A 27,939-nucleotide genomic window follows, 5' to 3' on the forward strand; every position below is an offset into this window, starting at 1 on the left:
CCTTGCCTGTGATTGGCCCTGGTCTTCATCTATGCGGACAGCTTATTTCTCATCGAGGTCATAATTTTTGTCTTCAGCTCTTTTATGAGCTGAGTGTCCCCCTCATTAACTTTCAGCAAACTAAAGTGAAACAAAGGGGGAGCACAGGCTTCACGTACGAGACAGCCACATATGACTTGGCAACACTGGTTCAGGTGGAGCGGCAGTTACTACACAGAGCCGTAGTCTACCGACAACTAACACAAAATCGTATGCGAAGTATCGCCTGCGATTTTAACATCAATTTTGTGTAGACTGTCAGTGAATTACGGCTCGGTGTAGTAAATGCCAACCGGTGTTGCCAAGTCTGTGGTGGTTTATCTTATCCGCGGGTCAAAGCGACCCCAATACAAATAATGTGATATTTAGCCCCTAAAATGTGAATTTTACCAAGCAACCCTGCTAAAAAAACGTATATTTTAACCCCGGGAAGCAATTTTTTAATCGGGGAATCTTCTGGAAGCGCGATTGGGCTAGTTTTGGACTAGTTTTGAGAAGCAACTTGGCAGGATTTTTTGTGAAAACCTGGCAACCCTGATCTGAACCACGTGCTGGGGATATACTTCTAATTACAGGAGTGTCTTTACTGATGAGATGTGCATGAAAATCGCATTCGATTTTTTGCACAGCCCTAGTAGCCTCTCAAAGTATCTGTATTGCAGTTTTTTACTTTTATTTCAGACCTGATGGAGGAGAATGAGGAGAGTGACGAGCAGAAGCATCATCATGGTACAACGAGAGAAAAAACTTGCTCACAGACCAAAAGAGTTTATTTACGGAAAAGAAGAAATAAGAAAGGTTTCACCTGCACTCAGTGTGGAAAGAGTTTGACATACAAACACAACCTCAATGTTCACATGAAGATCCACACTGGAGAGAAACCGTTCACATGTGATCAGTGTGGGAAGAGTTTCACACACAAAGTAACCCTTCAGCAACACATGATCCTCCACACTGGAGAGAAACTGTATGAATGTGATCAGTGTGGAAAAACATTTTCATGGGCTTCAGGCCTCAAGCAGCACATGAAAGTTCATACAAAGGAGAAACCACATTCATGTTCTTTCTGTGGAAAAAGTTTTTCACAACTGAATAATTTAAGAGTTCATCAGAAGAGACACACTGGTGTGAAAGATTACATGTGCTTTGAGTGTGAGAAGACGTTTACTACGGTTGCACAACTGAAGCTCCACAAGAGGATCCACACTGGAGAGAAACCTTACATGTGTTCATACTGTGAGAAGAGATTCAATCAGTCAGTACATCTGAGAAGACATGAGAGGATCCACACCGGAGAGAAACCGTATCACTGCACTGCATGCGGGAAGAGTTTCCGTCATTCATCAACTTTTTGTTTGCATACGGAAAACAAACACAGTAAGTAGATCATAGATCCAGCACCTTTAAATCTTAGTTTTCAACTTCGCCAAATGTGGCACTCTAATGCATTGAGTAATAATATCTGTCCTAACCAGCAACAGGACAAGGAAACAACATCTAAAGTTTTCACCGTAGATAAAGTTCAAGATCAGCAGTTTCATCTGTGAGATCCAGATCAACTCAAAGATGGACCAGATCTGATAGTTTCACTGTTGTAAAACATTACACTTTATTACAGGTTGAATCTTATGTTCAGTTCTCTTATAATGCTTATTTATCATTTTTTTTAAGTTTAGGCTTTTATGAAAGAAGATTTTTAAGTCCAAACTGTTGTTCAGAATATATTATTTTTAACTTGTTTTTATTCTTCCACTTATGTAGTTAGAAAATACAGATGTAAAGTATGTTGCTGTAACTTTGCTGTTGGCCGTTTCTTCAGTTTTATTGTCAGGAGATAATTTGGTTTTCTTGTAAGTCCATACAAATCTGTATGGTTTGTTTCCACTTTTACTTATGTTTTGTTGTCTGCTGATTTGAATTCTGTAATTTTGGTTACATTCAAAAGCCATATTAATTGAATTTTGTGTTTTTTTTATCTAAACTTTTTTTCACAACATCCAGCAGATAAACTGTAAAAAGCTGAACTAATGTAGCTGGCTGGTTATGGAAGCAATCGTCTAGTGATTATTATCACCAAAAGAGGGCACTGCCAGCTTCACTGATTATATTACATGATTACATTTTTGTATTGTGGATTGGTAAAGTCATCATTTTGTTTTATTATGTTCTGTCTGCTAGTTGCAGTATTTACTGTTTCATAGCCTAACTTTTGATGAACTGTATTAAAACTAGGGTCAGTTTCACCCACAAACATAATTATTATGAATGCTAATATTAGTATATGGAAGTTGGAACCAACAAACAATTAAAAACAAAAAAACATACAAAATATATGGTCCTTGTTTTCATTTATTTATAGATTTCAATCATAGTTTCACTAATGAACTAGAAAATAGCCTATTATGTGATCTTTGGCAGCTGGGACCTGAATAGAAGATTTATTGCAAAGGGACGAGACTTATTCGACAACAACGGTAAGATATAATTCTTTCTTTTATGATTGTTTGGTAGGCCACTGATTTGCCAATTTGTTGAAATTGAGATTTATACATCATCTGAAAGCTGAATAAATCATCTTTCCATTGATGTATGGTTTGTATGCCCGAGATACAACTATTTAAAAATCTGGAATCTGAGGGTGCAAAAAAGTCAAAATACTGAGAAAATTGTCTTAAAGTTCTCCAAATGAATTCTAAGCGATGCATATTACTTATCAAAAATTTTTATATATTATGTTAGGAAATTTACAAAATATCTTCATGGTTTTGTGCTCCAGGGTCACATTTGTTAGACAGTCTTTATTTTTGTTTATAATATATGCAACGTTAGTTCACTAGATGTAGCCAGGGTTTGACATTAACTTTTTTGGACACCAGACACTATAGATAATAGTTGTCTGAATTTACAAGCCTGGACTAAAGTTGCATTCGGATGCATTTACAGACAGTTCAGATTAGCTAAAATATAGCACAAATGCATTTACAACAATAATGTTGTGAGCTTGGTATTTTTATAAAATAATACAATTGTATATACTTACAAATAGTTGTCAGCAAGTGTATTGATTACTGAGTCATTGAAGCATGCCTTTAAACAATTTGTTCATAGGGCTAATTCAAGAATGTAGCAAGTGCCTGTCTTTATGAATTGAACACTGAATTATTGACCCAAATTCAGTAGCAAAACAATGCTGCTGAGAGAAGCACGACTGTCCTGCCGTGATCTTTGTTTGCAACTATTTAGCCAAATCGAGCAAAAACAGTCAAGGTTGACAAAATATCCTTTCAATAAATTCAGATATTGAACTAAAATATATTAAGTAGGCTACTAGTTTCGACTCTTAAAAAACTACAGGGTTGGTTTAATTTTCCTTTACTGTCTTCTGTAGAGAACTGTGCGATTGCAGAATAAAAAAAAAACTTTAGTTTTACTGGCTAAGTGACTCTCTCGTTTATCAATCTCTTTATTGAATGGACATTTAAATATATTTATGAGTGTAAATATGATTTCGGAGGGATTTGATTTGCCTGACTGAAGGAAACAAGATGATAAGCAAATTGTTTTTATGGATATAAAGAAGAATCTCCCGCTGTTTAAACTGTAGGCCTACACTTAAGCGGCAAGAAATTAATGTAATGATATCCTACTTTAAAAGGGGGGTACAATGGTGTTTCGTGTTTTCAGAGTTGTTCACAGTGTTAAAGAGATGGATTCTCATGCTAAACATGGCCAAGTTTTTCTTAAGACAATTATGTTTATGCAAGTAACGTTACTGGGCTGCGTACAAGTTAAATGTAGGTTAAACTGTAAATCCATCAGTCTTTCAGTTTCCTTCAGTGTCCACTGGCAGAGCGTGCATGTACTTTATCTATTCATATGGCATGCTATTTTAGGTTAAATAATGTTCTAAATGCTTCCAGATAGACAAAGTTACATGTTAATGGAGAAATATGTCTGAATCAGTTTCTTTTCACATTATAAATAATAAATAGTCAGATAAGTTCTTAACAAGTGTAAATGTATTCTAATGTACAATATTACACTGTTCATTTTAAGATGCCTTATTACTCATGTTACTCATTAAAAAAATTTACAAATGTAATGCTCAAATAAAAGTTGTAAAAATACAAATGTATTTATTAATCAGATTAAATACCACATTTACTTATTTAACCTGTCAGCCAGCACCCCCCATTATTGGACTCACAGATGAAAGTGCTCTACCTAACTTATAATTGTAATAGTTTCCTACTTCAGTGTGTTTTAAACATAATTGTGGTGTCTTTAGAAAGAAGACACTTTGGAATTTACTTTTTATCAACCACATTTGATAATGCTCAAACATATTAAAAAGTTATAGACACTGAAGTGCCTTGAATTTTTTTTACCACTCTTAAATATTTTTTTATTTGATATGAAAATACATGAAATGAGTCCTGGAGCAATCTAGAAAAGTAATGGGTTGAAAGCCACGTCTCATGAGTTTCTGTTTCAAATCTGAATAAAATATCATGAAAAATGAGACTCCTGCAAATATTTTTATGAGACTATGTCTACACCCCCCACCCCCCAAATATAAGAAAATATATTTCCCAATAGTATTGAAGGCTTCTACAAACTATTTAGTCAGTAAACATACCACTGCATAGTTTTTTTTTTTTCAATTATAAAACACTAGACAGAAACTTAAGTCTGTTATTGTTTTGTTGTATCTGTTGTCTAGGCAACTATGCAGCCTGGGTGAAAACGTAACCAAACACTTTGTAATGTTTTATTTCAATGAAACAAATGTACTGTATTTTAGGTGCAGTTTCAGTTTATAACATATGGGGTTTTTTAATATAAAACTATGCAGATGGCGCTCTGTGGCGCGGCAGAAATTTGAACAGCGTTCTGAGTTGTAGCTGGGCACAGCGGACAGACGTCGAATGGCGCTGCCTGTGTGTGTACAGTCATAGAGAATAATGTGCTCGAATTTTAAAGACGTGGCGCGACGCGGCGCTGCGCTTCTCGTCCCGTCTGCGACCCCCTTTAGACATCATTTAAGTGATTTATTTGAGCACTAGAAAAATACAATAAGAATAATTTGAGTAAGAAAAATAAAAAAAGATTTAACTTTTTTACCAATTACAGAACATCCTCCTGAGATTGCTAGAAATGCATATTTTACAATGAATCACGATGCAAATAAGTGCTGATGGCCACTTATACAGCGAGCTGATTTGGGCTGATTTGCACTCAAACAGATGGTTATCATGCAGATACATACACATTCAACATAAAACACACTCTCACATATATAAAAACTGTTGAAAAAATAAAAGAAACAAAGGAAATGCGATCGCTGTAAGTTCCGCCTCCATCAGCTGACAGGTGCGTCAGAGCGCGTCACCAGCTCCCAGGAGGGAGCGCCAAATTCAAATAAACTATCTTCCGCCTATTTTTCATTCATTCTTTTTTCCGGTGGATCGCCTCATTCTGTTTGTGAGACTGTACGCTGCAAAAACATGCCGTGTTTTTACTACGAAGACACAGTCTCCGATCGTGAGTTATTGCATAACTGATGCAAACAATTCTGTCGCTGAAGAACTGAAACGTAAACAAAGGAATTATGATCCATATTACAACGTTATTGCTTCGTTGGACTACACGTGCTTCATGAGATGTCGTTCAGTGGACCCTTACCTTCCTAACTAAACCGGGATTTACAGCTGTGGATGTGTTTATGAGTTGTTATTAAGACGGATCTGGTATGTACAGGGTTTTCATTGCTTATGTTTTTATGTGTACTCCTTACACAAATGTAGCAAATACAGTCTTTATAAGCTTTCCATTGAAAAACAGCGATCTGTCGTCGATGCTTGAGGCTTAGATCTTTATAATGATACATAGTTTGTCAAGATTAAATTTGTCCCGTTTCATTTAAACTTCTTATAATGTTCCTGTAAATAAAGACGTGTGTTGTGAGTGATCTGAAGAGATTATTACATGGCAGTATATTTGTAGCATATTTAATTTGTGTATTGATTGCTTGGGAACTCAAAGATTCAGCACTAGTTATTTTCTTCATCATTTGTTCCTCTGAACTCTCATGATCTTGATCTGATTGTCATGTCCAGGTCATGATGAGCATCTGATCGTCTTCAGAGACACAAAGATCTCAGTGTTGAGCTGTTCATCTGCAGTATGTCAGAGAAGAGAGGAAAGATGAGTCTCTCACACAAACATAGGTAAGACTGAGTCTGTTTTCAGACAATCATTTTAAACACTGCTGCACTTTCAGAGGATTGCTGTGGGGAAAAACACAACCTTAACAAACTGTGTTTTATATTTAGAAATGATTTACAGAACTTCAGAGCTTCATAACTTTTACTCAAAAATAACACTGGTATTTTAAAAGAAGCCAATAGATGATAAATATCTCAGAATCAAAAACCAAAATCATAATTTACAGTCAATTTACAGTCGCTCTTCAGCACTAGATATGTCCTTAAGTCAATTATTATTTCAAACACTCATAAAAAAATGTTTCTTTATAGGTTAGCTCATTTCTCAATCGATATGTATTCAGTGCCCCTGACTATCACTCTATTCACTTTCAAGGTATTTTACTGTTTAGTTTTGGAGAAAGTCCATTCAAGCTCTTACAAACATGCCTCATTCTCAAGCACTATATACATTATACACACAATGACTTCTTGCATTTTACCTTTTACTGTCATTTAATGTAGTGAATACCTTCTGATTATGTTCTGAACTGATTATGTTCATCATCCATTTGAGAAGTCATTATTTGTGTGCTTACGAATTCCTCACCATCAGTTACATTTATTATATCTATGTTTCATAGCCCAGGCAGTGTTGTGTTTGGTTATGGTTTTATATATATATAACCTTATTCTTCAGTCTATTAAATAAAAATGCTCCGCTGAAAATCCTCACTTCTCATCCTTGACTGAATCACCACAATTATATGGTATTATGATGAACTGTTGAATTATCTATTTAAATGAAAGAGATTGGGAAACACAGTTGATAACAGAAAGAAAAATAAAAGTGATGCAGTGTCATTACTGTCACTTTCAATCTTTTAATACATCCTTGCTGAATAAAAGTAATAATTTCTTTAAAAAAGTCCATTCATGCTAACAGCAAACCTTTAAATGGTACTATAGCTCAATGCTAATATCATTTAAATATCAAATGCTCTGCAATGTCTTTCCTGAAGGGATAACGAGAGCTTGTGGAGAGAACTGGACTCATTGAAACAGAAATATCAGCAGCAGCACAAAATCAAACGTAAGGTAAATGGAAACACATCTGTAAACCATCAAAATAATACCAGTTTATGTCAATAATAAATCCTTTTTTAGTAATCACTATACAAACTTCTATCCTATGTCTCTCTTTTTCAGATTATAACGTTCATCATCAACATCGTTCAGTCAAATGGGATAAAATGTTGCAAAAGAACAGGAAGTTTGTTCACCTAAAGCACACAAAATGTTCTCATAGTCAGTGAGAAATGTGATTGAAGAGGAAAGTGTGATCTAATTCATGACTTCATCGAACACAATGCTGTTTAGTTATAAAAAGAGCTTGAAAAATAGAAAGCGTTCCCGTAACTCAAACTACATTTCCATCTCCCGCCTCCCCAACTCTGTCCTCCATGGAGCTGGCATTGAACTTGAGTCTGAGGAAATACTCACTGAAAGCTTAGATAGCAAACTGATCTGTGTGCCATTTTCTCTTATAATTAATGTATCACAGATCTCTGTTTTATCAATAACTGGAGCAGATTCTTTTTCTTATGAAAAATGTTTTTTTTTGTTGTGGTTATTTTTCTTTTTTAGAGAGACAGATCACACTGCTTTAGTAACAGCTAACAAGCTTGTATAGTCTGATGTGTTTGATTTCATGTTCATGATCGATGCTTAGTCCTGGCTGCCACATCTCTGCTGTTAAAGACTCTGACACAAAAAGAGAAACCAGACACAGGTACACACACACACACACGCTTCCCTCTCACACACATGTACAAACCACATGAATCCAGAGCTTCCTCTTCTGGTTTGTTGCAGTTACACCGCAGAAGAGCCTGAAATAAACTGCAGAGCGGGAGCAGGAGAGCTGTGATAGTGGAGAGTTTTCAGATATATCACCATCCTTCAGCAACACTACACTGCCTTTGGAGCGCTCTTTTCTCATTTAAAACTCGAATGCATCTGATATTGTGCTGTGGTGCTTGATAGTAAAAGAAGTATCTGAAACAGACAACTGTTGATAGTTCTGCCATTTAATGAAAGGATCCGTATCATTATACACCAAGTTGATATATGTCAATTGTAATTGATGTAAATCATGTACATTTTCTGTTGTGATTTTTATCCATCAGTGAACTCTAAACTCTAACTCTAGTGATTTCACAACAAACTTTAGTCTATTAGCAGAATTGACCATGTAGGGTGAAGCAATAGACCAAAATGACAGAAAGCACTTTGAATCATCTGTCAGTGTTTTAAAAAATTCAGTAAATGACGGAAATGTTTCTGTTAATGCAACTTCTGCAATAAATGCAGTTTTAAAGTCAGCATTTTTATGTGGGAGGCTTGCCAAGATGGTTTTATTTAAATATGCTGCATACTCTGCCACCAAATGTCTAAATAAGTAATAACTAATATATTAATAATAGAGCTAATGTGGCAATTAAAGTTACTTAAGAGCATGATATGCTATTGATGCACTCTCTCTCTGTCTCTCTCTCTCTCTCTCTCTCTCTCTCTCTCTCTCTTTCTCTCTCTCTATATATATATATATATACACACACACACACAGTGCTGAATGAACATTTTTGAACCCTTTACAATTTCCTATATTACTGCATAAATATGATCAATATGTGTTACACATAAATATCTAACACTGGGTCATTTTTCTCAAATAAATGACAGAAAATATCTTTGTCTCATTTGTTTGATTGGGTTCTCTGTCTACTTTCAGGAATCGTGTGATAATCTGAGGATGTTATGGGTCATATGCAGAAATGTAGAAAATTGCAAAGGTATAACAAACTTTAAATCAGCACTGTGTGTGTGTATGTGTCACATATATATTAGTTCAACACATTAGCTCTATTATTAATATATTAGTTATTACTTATTTAGACATTTGGTGGCGGAGTATGCAGCAGATTCTCTGCTAAATAAAACAATCTTGGCAAGCCTCCCACACAAAAATGCTGACTTTAAAACTGCATTTATTGCAGAAGTTGCATTAACAGAAACATTTCCATCATATACTGATTTATTTTAAAACACTGACAGATGATTCAAAGTGCTTTCTGTCAGTTTGGTCTATTGCTTCACCCTACATGGTCAATTCTGCTAATAGACTAAAGTTTGTTGTGAAATCACTAGAGTTTAGAGTTCACTGATGGATAAAAATCACAACAGAAAATGTACATGATTTACATCAATTACAATTGACATATCAAATAGCCTCTGAAGAAATATCTGATGATGTTTTGGTTCATATTTATGCAGAAATATAGAAAATTGTGATATACAGTATACATTGTGTGTGTGTGTGTGTGTGTGTGTGTATATATATATATATATATATATATATATATATATATATATATATATATATATATATATATAAGTTTGTAACACTTAAAACATTGAAAATGTCACAAAAAGAAATAAACTAAATATTAACACAACATATCTCCCACATATGATGCCAGGGGCGCAACTATCCAGTGTTAGAGGGGTATGCAGAAACACATTTTGAAATAATAAATGTTTATTTTAAAGTATATCAGCCTGCCATAATTATGGTATATATGTACATGCACATAATTATTATTATTATTTTTATTTATCTAACTATGAGCTACAGCAAAAATAAATACAATAGAGTAACGATTATTAGAAGTAAACTTGATTTTTAGTTTCTTTTTAGTTTTTTTAGTGATGTCTAGCATTAGTTTTTAGGTACAGAAATTGAATAAAGTAATCAAATGTAAAACAGAATTTCATATTTGACTGAATAAATTAAAGATTGTTCTTTATTAAACTTACAGAAGCTTTTAAATCAAGAGCACTGAGTGATTTCTTTGTTGTTGCTGTTCGATCTCTATATATATATATATATATATATATATATATATATATATATATATATATATATATATATATATATATATATATAATATTCATAATCAGTTCATCTTTAGTAGTAAATTACTCCACTGGCATAAAGATACGGTCACCAACTATGATAGCATATTAGTTTTGAGACAAAACTTTGTTTCAGTGATTTCTGATGTGAATAAATTATTCTGCTGTTGATTGCACTTCTTGTACTTTATTGTCTAATTAAGGTCAGAATATAGGCTATAGTTTTATTCCTTAAACATATTAGTATAGTTTATTGTAGGTTTTTGATATGTGTGTTTTCATGTAAATGTTTAATGTCTACTCTCTTTCGAACACACATTTAGCAGTCAGTTGTGTTTATAACAGACATCAGCAGAACGTGGCTTCTCTTGAACATACGTCAGCACACACAGCAGATATTTAAGTTGGAACAGGCAAGACCAAAACAGATCTAAAACAACAAGCGCACGACCCTGTCCAAGATGATGATGCTTTTAGTTGGTTTTTCCTTGGGAATATTCCTTCATTTGCTTTCTCTGCATCATCCCAGCCACGTAAGTATTTTACAACTGCACTATTTTGAAATTTAATTTTTTTTCCCCATTAGTTTGATTGGAGTTGGGTTTGTAGAATTTTTTTTTATTTCTTCCTCTTCTTGTGGTTTAATATGCTCTTTAAAACTATGGAAGTATGTGGTTCTACTACAGTTAAGATGTTAAAATCTAATATGTTAACATATATATGTCTCCCGATGGCAATCATTTAAACCGCAGAAGTGATACTCCTCAGGAAATTGTGAAATTTTCCAGTTACCCGTCGCCTGAAGAGTTGATAATATTCAGATGCTTATTTCCAGAAAGGCTTCTCTGTGTCCGTGATGTGCTCACACAACCAAAGACAGTTTGACACAACTTGAGCTTACAACACTTTCAGTTCAGTTTCTCCATATAATGACTAAATCAAAATGTTCTAAATATTTTTATTTAATTTTAACCAGAAAGACTGTATAAAATTGTGATTTAGACTGTAAATGTACATATTTCCTGTATGTAGATATTTCTTTGCAGTCCTTACAGACAGAGCATATAGCTGTACTGTGACATTTATAAATTACATAATTCATTATAATGAAAAATAAATGAAAGTGCATTTAAGTGTTAACGATCTTGTTTTTCTCTTCTCTTCTTTACCCAGAAATGAACTGTCTTATCATAAATCTGGACTATATTAACTGCACATGGACTGAGCATGAGCACAATTACACTTTCAGGAGCAGGTAAATATGTTAAAATAGAAAACCTGCATTTTTGGATGAAAGTTTCAGAACTGACAACATCATGTGTTTTCTTTCTTAGGTTTACTCACAGAGAAACTCTGGATTGTCCAGAATATCTCAGGATTGATGGTGTTAACGTGGGCTGTGTATTCCCCTACAAAACACCACAGCGGTTTAATACATTAGAAACACGGCTGTACAGTGACGATGGAGGTTTGGTGACAGAGCAGGAGCATAATCTCAAATCATATGGTATTAGAAATTATTCATATTTATTATGACTTGACCATAATTGACCAGTTGATGAATTAAAACTGTATTGTGTTGCTAATCAGTGAAGCTTTCTCCTCCGATCAACCTGTCTGTCTGTGATGGAGAAAAAAGACACTGAACTGTGGCTATACTGGGATTTTACAAAGAACAGCGGCTGCTTTGAGAGTGAAGTTCGTTACAGGACAGACAACAATGTATGGAAGGTAGGACATTTGTTTTATGAAACTAAACCTAGCCACATTTGAAGCACATGGATGTTGTATAGGTATTCATTTCATATGGCCCCGAATGGCTTAATGATTTATGAGAAACATACTGATACTGAAATCACATTAAAATGTACAAAAGTGGTTTTATATACACAGGAAGCATTTCGAATGCAACTAAAGTGACTACTCTAATGTTTTTGAAATTAAATAATACTTGAATTAATTTAAATTTTGTGTTTCAGTCTTAATTTTGCATTGTGATCTGTAAATAGTATGTTCTTGTTCTTGATCTAAATATGCCAGACAAGTTTTTTTTGCTATTTAAAGATTATTGTTACACTGAATGGCTTTTTGGTAAAAAACTGTACTAAACTATTATTGCTGTGATGCTTGAATGCTCTTTTCATATTTGTTCATCTCCAAGCAACACCAAAGCATCTATTGCAAGTCTTTAAATCAGTGTTTTAGACTTGCGTATCGACTGGTTGCAGCGGTGGACTGGGGTTAAAAAGTGCACACACTACACCAAATCCACCAGCTCATTATGACAGAGCATTATCATTGTTTTTTTAATTGAAATTCTTATTTCATTAACATTAATGGGATTCTCAACCCCCAAATTAAAATTGTGTCATTAATCACTTAAACCCATATCGTTCCAAAGCTGTAAAAGCTCTGTTCATCTTCAGAGCACAGTTTAAGATATTTTGGATGAAAACTGGGGGCCGGATTCATGAAAATCTTAAGATAAATTCTACGAAGTTCATTAGAATGTTCTTACAGTTTTTTACAGACGCTAGGACAAATTTCTCAATACTTAGGTCACTTTTGCAAAACTCTTCACACAGTGAGCACAACAGAAGTCTATGTGGGCTAAACTGAGGATCAGTTATCATTGCTTTGGCACAAAATGCATTCAGTGACTTCATCTCTCAAATTTCATGACTTCTTTTCTCACTCACACACAACAACTGACAAAACTCTTTGTACAAACAGGCCAATTTGCACGTTTACATACTGTTTTCACAACTGTTAAACTTATGTTCAAAACAATAACAATACAAAACTGAATAAGACAGCAATTTGCTACATTTCTACAGTAATATTTGAATGAAATATATTTTAAATCTTAAAATTAAATGCTATAAAAAAAATTGGACAATTAGTAGATTAGCATTATTTTTATATCTGTGTCAGTGGATGATGTGGATTCAAATTCTTCTATTTTGTAATTACTTACAAATTGCAAAAAAAAAATAAAAAAAAATAAACGACATAAAATATTGATGAATTCTGCATCATGTCTGATTCATTCCAGTAACATATATTGCAGTGAATTATAAACAGAGATGTGTCCTTGTTTTACACAAGAAAACACTGTAAAATGTTCTGTTCTGGAAGACTGAGATGATTTGAGACCTGAATGAAGTGTTTTGGTAGTTGTAGTGCATTCTGAATGTGAAATGAACTGCTTTGCCAAGCTGAAAGTTGGTTAGGAGAACTGTGTGAAGAGTTTTGCAAAAGTGACCTAAGTATTGAGAAATGTGTCCAAGCGTCTGTAAAAAACTGTAAATAAATGACATAAAATATTGATGAATTCTGCATCATGTCTGATTCATTTCAGTAACATATATTGCAGTGACTTATAAACAGAGATGCATGCTTGTTTTACACAAGAAAACATCATATAATGCTACATGCTGTTAGTGTTTTTTAGATCATTGTTTTGTGGAGGATAAAGTGTGTTTGTGGACTGTCAACCTTTGCTAGTGTTATGGAAGAGTGAGTTGATTTGAGACCTGAAGAAAGTGTTTTGGTAGTTGTAGTGCATTCTGAATGTGAAATGAACTGCTTTGCCAAGCTGAAAGTTGGTTAGGAGAACTGTGTGAAGAGTTTTGCAAAAGTGACCCAAGTATTGAGAAATGTGTCCTAGCGTCTGTAAAAAACTGTAAGTGCAATTCTTGAAAAATTCTCAAATATATTCTTAAGAAGAAATTAACAGCCATTATTTAGATCTCCCTCATCTGAGTGAACGCTTCCGGTGTGAGTCTGCGTTTCTACAGCAAATGTGTCCTGTGCATTCATATGCACTGAACACGGTCAAAGATTATGTATTTATAAGCTAAAATTAACAGCGTTCTATTAAAGCTCCCTATCTGACTCGTTTTAGAGTTGCTAATGAGTTTTGAAGTCAGCAAAAACTAATCACACTAATCATGACCGATAATAATTACATTGACATCTGTCCCTTCAGAAAACTCCTGCACATCCCTAGTCCTTCTGTGTATTATATGTAGCTGTTGTTTTAATGCTTAAATATAACAATTAATGTGAAATAACCCAATAAATTCATTAAATAATTATCATTGTTTGGGATTTAAGACAAGTCTGGGGCTGTCCTAAATTTAAGAAGTTATTTACGATGATTTTTAAGAAGATTCTTTTCAAGAATTTGAATTCCTCTTAGGTTTTGTCTTAACAACAATCTTAAGAAAAAAAGATAAGAATATTCTTAAGAAGAATTTTTGGGAATACAAAATATTGGTAACTTTTTTTTAAGTTAAAAAATGAGAAGAAAACGGCAGTTAAGAAGAAATTTCTTCTTAAGAATGCTTTGTGAATCCAGCCCCGGGAGGACTGAGACTGTCCCATAGACTGATGACTAAATAACAGTGTCAAGGTCCAGAAAAGGTATGAAAGTCATCATCAGAATACTCCATCTGCCATCAGAGCAATCTGGGTTATATGAAGCGATGGGGACACTTTTTGTAAATGAAGAAAACAAAAATAACGACTTCATTCAGTAATTCATTTGTCAACACTCAATATCACCGTATGCTGCATATGATTTTCTGTATCATCCGCGCTACAAGGATGTGCTGTTTTATTTCAAATGAAAGCTAAAAACATGTAGAAACTGTGCAGCAACGTTGACAAAAGAATTACTGAATAAAGTCATTATTTTTGTTGTCTTAGTTTATAAAAAGTGTCCCCATCGCTTCATATAACCCAGATTGCACGTCTGATGGCAGATGGAGTATTCTGATGATGACTTTCATACCTTTTCTGGATCTTGACACTGTTATTTATTTGGCAGTCTATGGGACAGTCTCAAGCCTTCTGGTTTTCATCTAAAATATCTTAAATTGTGTTCTGAAGATGAAGAAAGCTTTTACAGGTTTGGAACGACATGAGGGTAAGTGATTAATGACAAAATGTTCAGTTTGGGGTGGATTAACCCTTTAATGAATGACAGGTATACTTCTTTACGTTATAATTTGCCTTTCCTGGTGTATATGACCAATATTAAATAATTTAGAAGAATTTTAAGAATTGGAATGTTTTGGAGATTGTGGACTGATTTTATTGTACCTTTCTATTAGTCTTCAGAAATCATTATAATAAGCTGATTTGCTGCTCAAGGAACATTTCTGATTATTTTCAATGTTTAAAACAATTGTGCTGCTGTATATTTTATGGGTAAATTAATACTTTTATTTAACACGGTAGCATTCAGTGACAGTAAAGATATTTATAGGCTACTTATAGATTATTTATATTTCAAATAAATGTTGTTCTTTACCAAATAAAGTTTCACAGTATCCACAAAAATATTAATCAAAAACAGTTTTCAGTAGGCCTATTGATAATAATAATAACCATTAGTAATAATTGATCACAAATAATAACTGAAAATAATTAAGCAGCAAATCAGTATATTATTTTGATTTCTGAAGATCATGTGACACTGAAGACTGGAGGAATGATGCTGAAAATACAGCTTTAATCAGAAATAAATAACATTTTAAATTATATTTAATAGAAAAAACACTTTTTTTGTGTAATCGGCCCTATTTCATAAGATTAATATTTATTGTAGTGTTGATCAAATAAATTCAGTCTTTCAGAAAATGCTAAAAAGTCTTAATTATTTCAAACATTTGACCGCCAGTGTGTAATGCATGTGAAATAGCAAATTATATTTTAATAGATAATAGGAAATATATTATTTTTCTAATCACTGCACTTGAAAGTGAAAGTATTCACGTTTACAATGTTCTAGACAGAATAAATTTGACAATTATTAGTAGTAAATTTTTAAACAAATTACTTACAGAAGAAGTCCTGAATAGAGCTTTACAAACAGTCACTCCTAAATTAAATTGTGATGAATAACATCGCATTAATAAATTTGAAAAGGCCAGTAGTAGTTTGTATCCCTGAAAAGTAATGTTTGTTGTTTAAGATTTTCTTATTGTAAACAGAGTTGCCAAGTATCGCTGAATTGTCTCACGATTCAGCTGCTTACATCTTACCTCAGCTTGCATTCAAGTGGTGAACTGCTCAGCTTCTGTGAACAGTAAATCCCGCCTTCTTGGATTTGATTGGCTAATTTAAACATTTTGACATAGATTTTTCAATGTATTATATATATATATATATATATATATATATATATATATATATATATATATATATGTATATATATATACATAATATTTATTATATATATTGTATATATAAAATGAATGGCCTGCGTGGCCAACTTGAGTCATATATATATATATATATATATGTGTGTGTGTGTGTGTGTGTGTGTGTGTATGTATATGTATATGTATGTGTATGTATCTATGTATGTGTGTGTGTGTGTGTGTGTGTGTGTGTATTTATGCAATGGGCCAGCCCACATTGGTCAAAGTCCCAGTGGGAAAAAATCCTGGTGCTCCAGATGGCCAGTCCGTCATTGATTGTGTGAATTATTCAATGACTCAGTCATGAGAACATGCCACTTGTTTCTTTCCTGTGGAATAATACATTCAGTAAAATTTGCACAAATAATAATAATAGTCATTAGCATTTTTAAAAATGAACTTGTTACTATGCCATATGTTATATCTTGTTGGAACTTTATTAAATGTTAAAGTGATTTGCTGAGATAACATAAAGTCCCAGTGCTTGACGACTAGACTAATGAATTTCAAAGACCATGTCGTATAAATTGTTCTTGAAAATTCATTTTCAACCTGTGGGCGTCTAACAACCAAATTCAAAATGGCAAAGTTTATATCTCTCTCTTCCCTAGAACACCACTCCAGGCCCCAGGACCTCCTTCAGTTTGCCTTTTCCCTCAAAAAAACGCTATGAGTTCCAGGTCAGGGCTCGTATACAGTCCTCCTGTGGAGAGTCCAAGTTTTGGAGTGACTGGAGTGAGCCTGTCTACTGGGGATCTTAAAAGACCAACGACACCTCAGGTATATATATATGTGTGTGTGTGTGCCTACACCTTTAAAATGATACTTGTTTACAGTGAACATGACTATTACTGTGTTAATTTTCAAGTTAAATCTATTGTATAATTTCTGTACAAATTAAAGTTAAATCACTCCAAAACTCATTGTTCATTCTCACACTTTCTCATAAAAAGCACTTACTAATAAAAAGCTTTCCTTAATAGGTTTGTCCTTTCTTCCAATTGATTCAAGTTCACAGTCACCCTAACTAGTACCATTTAAATTTTCAAGTCATTTTACTGTATAGTTTTGGAGAAAATTAATGACAAAATCACTCTAAAAACAAAGTGCATTCTAGCATTTGCACCATTACCCATTTTCAAACACTCATCACTTTTTTCTTTCGAGGTGTTCTCGTTCTTTCAGTTGATTCCTGCTCACAGTCACCCTGACTATTACTGTATTCATTTCCAAGTCATTTTACTGTATAGTATTGGAGATAATTAAAGGCAAATACCCCAAGCATGCGTGCATAAGACTTTTACATTGTCTCATATTCAAACCATCATAAAAATCTTTCCTTTTTAGGTTTGCTTGTTCTTTTAATTGATTACTGTTCAAAGTGATCCTGACTTTTTCTGAGTTAATTTTCAAATATTTTTACTTTATAGTTTGGAAGAAAATGAATGTCAGATTCACCCCAAACATCTACGTGTACCTTTGCACTTTTACATCACGTCCCATTTTCAAACACTCATGAAAGTATTTCCTTTCTTATTTCAGAAAACATCTTAAGGAATAACAGCACTTTAGGCACGCTGCAGTACATCCCATCAGACTGCACAACAGTGCCTACTGTGGCTTCAACACCTGTCTTCTGCACAAAAAACATTATTCTCATATTAGGCTTTTGTTTAACTGCATAAAACAAATTACATATTTGCATTTGTATCTGTGAAATGTAATAACACAGGTTACATAACCCATATCTTATTTCTGTGTTTCAGTCTTAATAAAACTCTTGTTTAAATTCATTAGGTTGTATTGCAGTCAATCAATCAATAGTCTACTGTTATTTTAAGGTGTCATTCAGTCTTGAAAGGTGAATTTTATTATCATTAAATGATTATAGGAGTAATCTGCAGCAGAGGCTGTGGCAGGATGACACCAAGGAGTTCTGCAGAGGCATGAGGACTACAAATGGTTACAAGCTGTCGGTACAATAAAACAACAACAACAACAAATAAAAAAAGTCTTCTCTCTCTCTTTCTCTCTCTTATCATCCATTTATTTCAGTGGGAATTAATACTAACTTGGTTCACCAGAGGGAGCCACAAGATAACAATTCCTTTTGGGCTTCAGTTTAAAATTTAAAGCATACAATAGATTGACTTGAAGTAAACAAATAAATAATAATAATTAAATAAATAAAAATGTCTGTAATCTCAAAAATAACTTTAATTTTTATATATCCCAATGATACTGAAAAGATTTCAGTTGTAAGACAACTTGCTGTCAAATTAACTTTATATTTGTGTATTTTAATATAGTACATCACTTGTTAAGGTTGATTGAGACAGATCTACACAAGATATTTTACAGCTCAATTCAGAGGCATAGCTTCTGTGTATACAACATATGCATGAGCAACTGGGCCAGGGCAGATTGGGGGTCCACCCAGTGAGATATTTTAATCAAAAGGGGCAATTAATTCGATAAATATATTGAATCCCAAATCAGCCAATCAGTAAACCAATCAGCTGTGCCATGTGATAATGATGTCATTAGGTCAGAGTGAGTTAGAGCTATCAGACTGCGCCATCTAGAGTTTCATACAAGAGCTCTGTATTTCTGTCCAACACCTCACCCCTTATTGTCACGTATTGACGCTTGGTCATTGCCCCCTGATGTCGACATCTGAGGCTGAAGGTACTTCTTTGCATCGCTTTTCAGAGATCGGTGTGCGCTGGAAAGTTTCTCTTTTCATGTTCATAATCAGGTGTGTAGTGATAAAATGTGAGTAATTCGGTGATCATCGTATATGGACCATGCATTGTGTTATTGGATTAAAAAAAAACTTTCAAAACGTGTTTGAATAGGCAGCGTTAGCTATTAAAAAATGTATGAAGCTGGAGTTACTATGGGATTGACTCCTTTTTGCAGCCGGCCTCTTTTTGGACCAATATGTATTTTTGATGCTTCAAAATATTCTAACTGACCCTCTGATGTCACATGGACTACTTTGAAGATGTTTTTCTTACCTTTCTGGACATGGACAGTATACCATACACACAGTTTCAATGGAGGGACTGAGAGCTCTCGGACTAAATCTAAAATATCTTAACCTTTGTTACCAAGATTGGTTTGGAACGACATGAGGGTGAATCATTAATGACATAATTTTGATTTTTCGATGAGCTAACCCTTTAAACAATTAGCGCGTGTTCGAGCTTGCATGCACTTGTTTAAAGCACGTGATGAGATCAGCGTTTCAGACAATGCACACAGAACTGATTCATCTTTCACGTATCGTAACTTCTGAATGAAAACATAGACACAAAATTATCTCAAAATAATTGTTACTGCAAGTATTCTTGTAAACACAGTCGGTTATGTTTTAAGTGAAAGTATACATTGGCCTGCTGCTCAGAGAAATTCGCTGTACCAGTACCGGTAATGGATAAATCTGTCTGTCTGTCTCTCTCTAAATTAGACGACATGAAAGGGGGCGTGTTTCAAGATACGTAATGGAGTAGACCAAACTAACAGGGAGGGAGGGTAAAATACTCACATGAAAACAAAACACACTCCTTATCATCCACGCGATCGACTCATCCATTGTGTCATCCAAAAGAGAGAGATATATATATTTATATTATATATTTATATATATATTTGTGTATCGGGTGGGCCGGCCCACCGGGAAAAGTCCCTGTGCCCGAGATGGCCAGTCCACCCCTGCAGTACTGCTCAATCAATAATGTAATATTCATCTTATCATCTTCAAAATGGAGAAGAGAGTTGTTCAATTTCCAATAAGAAGGAGGTGAGCTGAAATCAAGGGATGCAGAAAGACAAACACTAAGAGAGACTGCACTGTGATCTGTAAGAGGTGTAGCATGAATGATGACTGGTTTATAACTATTTGTTAGGCTTTGAGAAATGAGCCAGTTATTTATTCGGGACTGCTTAGAGCGGTCCTTGCTGCTCCATGTATAGAGTCTCTGCTGTGGATACATTTCTCTCCATACATCAACAACACAAAAACACAACATGAAATTATCCATAATAGGACTTATAGAAGCAGCTCTAGGGGGAAACCTGTCTAAATCACTGTTTACAACCATATTGAAATCCTCACCTAAAATAAGAACAGCACTGGGGTATTTATTTTAATCAGTACTGTACATTTTCACTGATATTGCCATAGTGACAATTAAAAGTCATCTTCTTACAAAAGAGTACACAATCCTCATGCAGTAATTAACAAGCTTTTTCGTGAAACGAATCAGAGGCTAATATTTGATGGTTACATGCATTCAAGACTATTTAGCAAATCACGAACACTTCGGCTACGTTAACTTTACAATGAAATGCATCACAGTTGTTTTAATGTTGAACAAATAAGAATTTGATTGTCATCCATCTCCACTGGTCCTCTAATTCAGTAGGTGGCATTGTCACTAAAACCCAGGGTCCTAGAAATGCGGTCCTAAAATTGCGGTCCTGATAATTCAGCCTCTGGTTTTGCAGGCAGATGCTACTCGCAGCTTCATTCACTGTCCGATCAGATATACACCGATGTGGACATTGAGCCAATAAACATAAAGAAGCAGAAACTGTAGAACAAGTATTAATACTACATCTTTATATGAATATAAATAATTTAAAGTAAGAAATATAAATCTCTGCATGTGCGTCATTTGCAATAAACATGATAGATAACAGTCCAGGAACAGAGAAAATAATAATGCAGTGTTTAAATGTATTAGGTGTAATACCCTCTCTCCAGTACAGCAGGTGGCAGTAACTGTTCAGCTCGCTCGAGACTCTCCAGTAAAACCCACGAAGAAGAAGAAAACGAAAGTAACTGCAGAAAACACGCAGGTAGCAAGAGAAAGCGTTACTCGTTAGATTTGATGCAGGCCATGTCCTAGAAAACATTTTTCATTTACAAGCTTAGCTTTTTCATATACTACTTCTTAGTGCACAAGACTGCAAGTATGTTTTCAATAAGGGTGTTTTATTGAAAACGAATGTGTTTCTGAAGGTGTCTCCGTATTTCCGCTTCTGTTTTATGTTGTTGTTTTTGTGATGCGAAATCGAAAGTGTTTTTAAACCAGACATTTCTCATTAAGACCATTTGGTTGTTCAGTTATTTCAGTTATTTTGCATGGCAGTACTTTCGTTTGTAGCTCACTTTATTTTATATAGTGTTTTTGTTGCTGTTGCTGCTAACTGAACATATTTCTTGATCTCATTAACCTCTTCATCTCCAGGTCACACTGAACAGCAGATTGTTGTCTCAAGCCAGTGCTGATCAATGACAGTTTAGCTGCAGTATGTCAGAGAAGAGAGGAAAGATGAGTCTCTCACAGAAACAGAGGTAAGACTGAGTCTGTTTTCAAACAATCATTTTAAACACTGCTGCAGTTTCAGAGGTTTGCTGGAAAAAACTAAACCGTAGCAAACTTTGTGTTATATTTACAAATGATTTGCAGAACTTACTAACTTCCTAATTAAAAATAATAATTCAAAAACAACATTGATATTTTGTGTTCCTGTAGCTCAAGTGGTAGAGCATTGCATTAATGAGCACAAGGTTGGGGGTTCAAATCCCAGGGAACAGATGTTAGGAGAAAATTGTTAGCTTGAATGCAATGTAAGTCGCTTTGGATAAAAGCATAGATTTAATCTTTTAAACGTAGCCAATAGATGATAAATATATCAGAACTGAAAATCAGAATCATAATTTACAGTCATTTTACAGTCGCTTAGGTTATACATTGATTGTCAGACATTAAAAATTACTCCACACATTACTGCTTTTTATTGTTTAAATCTTTCTTTAGTGTGTAATTTATCTGTTTGTGTAAGATCTTCAAAGTTACAAGGTCACAGTCTCCTGTAAAGTGATTTATTCTTTCTAACAGAGAACATTGATCCAGAAATGATTAAAATGCCTTGACTGAAGTCCAGATATTAATTTCACAAATGTGTGCATCACAATTTGAAATATTTGTGTAATGCTGTTCAAAGGTTAACACAAAGAGAAGACGAGGCTTCAGTGAGTTGTAGTGTTGTCGTCATGTTGTGGAGACGCTGTGTGTTTGGATGAGAAAGCAAACCCTCTTTGTTTGGATTCAGTGTTTAAGATTTATTAATAACTCTGTTCCTGAGCCGTACGACCCAAAAGGTTAGCTTGTGTACAGCACGCTTTATGAAGCTGCAGTGCATTTTTTCCCAGCTTCCTGTGTACACCATCAGATATACACACCTGAATACACTGTACATAAAATACAATAAACGACACCTAAATACACTGTACATAAAATACAATAAACCACAGCTAAATACACTGTACATAAAATACAGTAAACTACACCTAAATACACTGTACATAAAATACAATAAACTACACCTAAATACACTGTACATAAAATACAATAAACCACAGCTAAATGCACTGTACAGATAATACAATAAACCACACCTAAATACACTGTACATAAAATACAATAAACCACAGCTAAATACACTGTACATAAAATACAATAAACCGCAGCTAAATACATTGTACATAAAATACAATAAACCACACCTAAATACACTGTACATAAAACACAATAAAACACACCTAAATACACTGTACATAAAATACAATAAACCACACCTAAATACACTGTACATAAAATACAATAAACCAAACGGTATTTATTATCCTTTACATTATAATGTTGTGCTCTCTTATTTATACACTAAGATGCTTGGGATATAAATTAATGAAATAAAACAATAAATGAATGATTTTCTCTTTATTGAACTCAGTCTGGAGCTTCTTTCCAGTAACACAATCACACAAGCAGACACAAGGAGGTATAAACTAACGATGGAAAATAGATTGTGCAGCCAAACATGAATATGTCTTTCTATCTCTCCATAGTCATAGATGAACAAATGCATGTCTATACTGTGCTTCATTACCATCCTCAACAGTGAAGCTCTTTAAATGAGACTGAAGGAGCTCCTGTAGTAAAGTGTTTTGTTCTTTGTGTCATTAGTGTAAGATCAGACTCACATGTGTCCAACTCTGTGTCTGTGAAGAGTGACTGGTCAAAGGATGAAGGACCAGTCTTCAGTGAAGAAACAACATCACGAACCAAATGGTATTTGATCTGTTTCTTATTTTTGTTTACACATAGGCTGTGTTATAAAGTTTATCAGTGAATAATTATCATAAAAATATATATTGTCCATTTATTTATCACTTATTGTATTTCTCTTTGCTAAAATGTTTACCAGATATTTTGGTCATATTTTTCCAAAAAAAATTCCTAAAAAGTATTTTGATTTATTTTATTTACTATCAGGCTTCAGTACGAAACATTAGATCCAGATTTACAGTCTCACAGGAACCACAAGAATTTTACAGACAGTCTCCTGCAGATCTTCCAGGTAATAAAACACATTTTCAGGAATATTTAATAATTATAATAAACAAATATGTTATTGAATAAGATTGACATAACCTTTATTTCTAATTTCCCTTTTTAAGAACGCACCAAATAAGAATGAAAGACTATTTTTATTCATATGTGCAGCAAATTAATGTTTGTCTCAACTTGATTTTTTGATGAATATTTTTAACAACTGAATAAATCATTTTTACCAAATATAGATTTTTTTCTGTTAACTCTTGTCTTTTTAGGATCTTGAGAGCAAAATAATCACATTTCTGAAGAAAGAACTGGAAAAGTTTAAGAAAATATTACAAAAAGAGAACTTACAATACTTTGTGAAGGACTTTAATGAGAACAGATGCAGAATGAAAGAAGCAGCTCTTGATCTCACGCTCTACTTCCTGAGAGAGATGAAGCAAGATGAAGCTGCTGATACTCTAGAAGGTAAGAGACTCATGATCATCTGTCAGATTGTGAATTATAAATTTAGGAGAGAAAATAAGATTAAACAATATCTATTTTTGTTTCTGTTCAGATGAGCTGATCTTCATTCATCAGCTAAAGTGTAGCCTAAAGAAGAAGTATCAATGTGTGTTTGAAGGAATTGCAAAGCAAGGTGACTCTACACTTCTGAAGAACATCTACACAGATCTCTATATCACTCAGGGTTGTAGTGAACAAGTCAATACTGAACATGAGGTGAGACAGATTGAAGTTGCTTCCAGACGTCATGAATCACAGGAGATACAGGTTGAGTGCAAACATTTGTTTGAAGCACCTGAACAAGACAAGCAGATCAGAACTGTGCTGACAAAAGGAGTTGCTGGCATCGGAAAATCAGTCTCTGTGCAGAAGTTTGTTCTGGATTGGGCCGAAGGAAAAGAAAATCAAGATATCAGCTTCATATTTCCTCTTCCATTTAGAGAGATGAACTTAAAGGAGAAAGAAAAACTAAGTTTGATGGACCTTATAACTCAGTTTTTCCCAGAGACAAAAGGACTGAACCTTACGAGAAGAAATCAATTCAAAGTCTTGTTCATTCTTGATGGATTGGATGAATGTCGTCTTCCTGTAAACTTTAAGGATAATGAAACATTGTCTGATGCTTCATCACCAGCCTCTCTGGATGTTCTCCTGACGAACCTCATCAAGGGAAATCTGCTTCCTTCTGCTCTCATCTGGATCACCAGCAGACCAGCAGCTGCCAGTAAGATTCCTCCTGACTGTATCGACCGGCTGACAGAGATACGAGGATTCAATGATGCACAAAAGGAGGAGTACTTCAGAAAAAGATTCACGCATGAGAATCAGGCCAAAGAAATCATTGATCATGTTAAACAATCAAAGAGTCTCTTTATCATGTGCCACATCCCAGTCTTCTGCTGGATTTCAGCCACTGTTCTCCAGAACATTTTTGAAGAGAAAAGAAATAATGTTGTGAAAAACAATCAGGCTGATGAAGTCTCCAAAACACTGCAGGAGTCAAATACTGAAGACACTCCTAAGACTCTGACACAAATGTACACACACTTCCTCAGATTTCAGATCCAGCAGAGCAGACGAAAGTATGATGGAGAACATACACCAGATGTTTCCTGGGATAAAGATGCCATCTATTCACTTGGGAAACTGGCATTTGATCAGCTGGAAAGAAACAATGTGATCTTCTATGACACAGATCTGGAAGCCTGTGGTATTGACGTCTATAAGGCATCAGTGTACTCAGGCATGTGTACCCAGATCTTTAAGGAGGAAACAGGGATCCTTCTTGGTACCATGTACTGCTTCGTTCACTTGAGCATTCAAGAGTTTATTGCAGCCCTTTATGCACATCTGTTTCTAGACATTAACAAGAAAAGTATATTTGTTCATGCATCTACAAAATGGAAATATAAAAGTGAAACCATGATTGATTTGCTCAAGACTGCAGTGGACAAGGCACTAGAGAGTGATAATGGACACCTGGATCTTTTTCTTCGTTTCCTCCTTGGTTTGTCAATCCAGTCCAATCAGAGACTCTTACAGGGTCTGTTGACACTGGAAAATAGAAATGAGCAGAGCAAAGAGGAAATAGTTCAGTACATCAAGCAGAAATTAGAGTCTAATCTGTCTCCAGAGAGATCCATCAATCTGTTCTACTGTCTGAATGAACTGAACGACCAAACTCTGGTGAAAGACATTCAGACCCACCTTAGCAAAGGAAGTCTCTCATCTGCTGATCTTTCACCTGCCCAGTGGTCTGCTTTGGTCTTTGTGTTGTTGACATCAGAGGAGGAGCTGGAGGAGTTTGAGCTTCAGAAATTCAAGAAATCAGACGAGTGTCTCATTAGATTATCAGCAGTCATCAAAACCTGCAAAAGAGCTCTGTAAGTTATTTAATATATTTTGTCATGTTTTGTTCTCTTCTTAAAATTACATTAATCTACATTGATACATAGCAGGCTTGGACACCGCTGATTTAGTGAATCAGTGAGTGACATACAGCCAGTGTGGTGACCCATACTCAGAATTCGTGCTCTTCATTTAACCCACCCAAAGTACACACAGACAGCAGTGAACACACACACACACACACACACACACACACACACACACACACACACACACACACACACACACACACACTTGTATTATTGAATAATATTACTATTATTATATGTAGCTTTTTTGCTCACATTTTTGGTCTGTTTTCTCTTTGATAATTTGCGGATGCCGAAAATTCAGTGCATACCTAATTACATCCCCTCCTTGTTTACAAATCCAAAGCAAGTCCATACATCTGCATTAAAATGAAGAAGGGGCTTTCCTGATAACTTTCTGCAATGGCGTCATCTTTATTTTACTAACTTGCTGCACGCTGAAGGCGACCCAGCTGAGCTCACCAGAAAACTCAACACCACTGTCTAGTGGATTGTCTAGAAATTGATTTTATTATTCTACCAAATAGTATACTGAAAGATTGATACTTGGCATCCATGTATCAATACAGTATTGCCATGGAAAATATTGCGATACTATACTTAATTGTAGTACACTATCATTTATTGACGTTATCCTAATGCTGCGTTCCAGACAGACAACTTGGATATACTAATTATAACACAATACAATATTGTATTATATTATAGTCTTTAATATTATACTTTACATAATAATATATAACATACTTTATATATTTAAATTTAATGTTAGGTTAAAAAAAAGTTAGCCTAAATGCACTGTAAGTCGCTTTGAAAGCTGTGGTGTGGAGTCAGAGACGTTAGGATCCAATTGCAGTATGCATTTATAGAGGGGTCAGACAGACAGAAATCAGAAACAGCATCAAGAGGGTCAAGGGATATCCAGAAATCAGAAACCGCATCAAGAGGGTCAAGGGATATCCAGAAATCAGTAACAATACCAGGCAAAGGTCGGGGCAGGTGGCAGTGAATCAAAGTCAGTGTACACAATCCAAAGTCAAACACAGAAGGAACAAACACTAGGAAAATGTGTGGAAATGCCAGACAGAACTAAACAGGACTTCGCAATGTGAGTGTGGAGGAGTGCAACCTTTATAGTGCCACTGATAGGAAACAGGTGTTTCAATAATGAGTTCCTAGGCAGGGGTTTATGGGAAATTTAGTCCAGTGTGTACTGTGTCTTTTGAAAGTCTGTGTGGATAAAAAGATATGTAGTGACCGGATCATGACAAAAGCATCTGCTAAATGCATACATTTATTTAAATGTATTTATTTATATACAGTAGAGAGACAGAGAGAGAGAGAGATACACGTTATTTCCGGGTCCAATACACAGCTGGTTTTTGTGCACTTCAGCAAGTCATTGACATACTTCTCCCCCAGTCTTTGAAGCATTTCCTACATCTCTTATTCTTTTTTTTCATTCATTTACTTTAAATGTGTATTTCAATTTTTTCAGCCGTTTTTAATTATTTCATTTATAAATTAATAAAAAAAATGAAGAAAATGAGTCATAAAGTGTACAATAAAATCCTTATTATAATCACATTGCACTTGAATCAAGTTAAAGGTGTAATCTGCTGATTGTCCTGCAGGTGACTGCATA

General features: G+C 34.5%; 3 protein-coding genes across 3 annotated transcripts in view; all 3 read left to right on the forward strand.

The window, feature by feature from the left end:
- Positions 1-27,939, forward strand: part of LOC127987694 (uncharacterized) — a 2,462,016-nt gene that overhangs the window by 2,260,100 nt on the left and 173,977 nt on the right. The window lies entirely within an intron of this gene.
- On the forward strand, positions 327-2,328 carry LOC127987748 (gastrula zinc finger protein XlCGF49.1-like). The gene has a single exon (XM_052590148.1). The coding sequence runs from the start codon at positions 726-728 to the stop codon at positions 1,422-1,424; it is 699 nt and encodes a 232-aa protein (XP_052446108.1). The 5' UTR covers positions 327-725; the 3' UTR covers positions 1,425-2,328.
- LOC127987707 (protein NLRC3-like) lies at positions 21,276-26,244 on the forward strand. The gene is made up of 6 exons (XM_052590069.1): positions 21,276-21,464; positions 21,694-21,800; positions 23,476-23,580; positions 23,785-23,869; positions 24,123-24,318; positions 24,410-26,244. The coding sequence occupies exons 2-6, from the start codon at positions 21,757-21,759 to the stop codon at positions 26,242-26,244; spliced, it is 2,265 nt and encodes a 754-aa protein (XP_052446029.1). The 5' UTR covers positions 21,276-21,464; positions 21,694-21,756.

The sequence above is a fragment of the Carassius gibelio genome, chromosome B22 (genome assembly GCF_023724105.1).
Source record: "Carassius gibelio isolate Cgi1373 ecotype wild population from Czech Republic chromosome B22, carGib1.2-hapl.c, whole genome shotgun sequence".
Taxonomy (NCBI): domain Eukaryota; kingdom Metazoa; phylum Chordata; class Actinopteri; order Cypriniformes; family Cyprinidae; genus Carassius; species Carassius gibelio.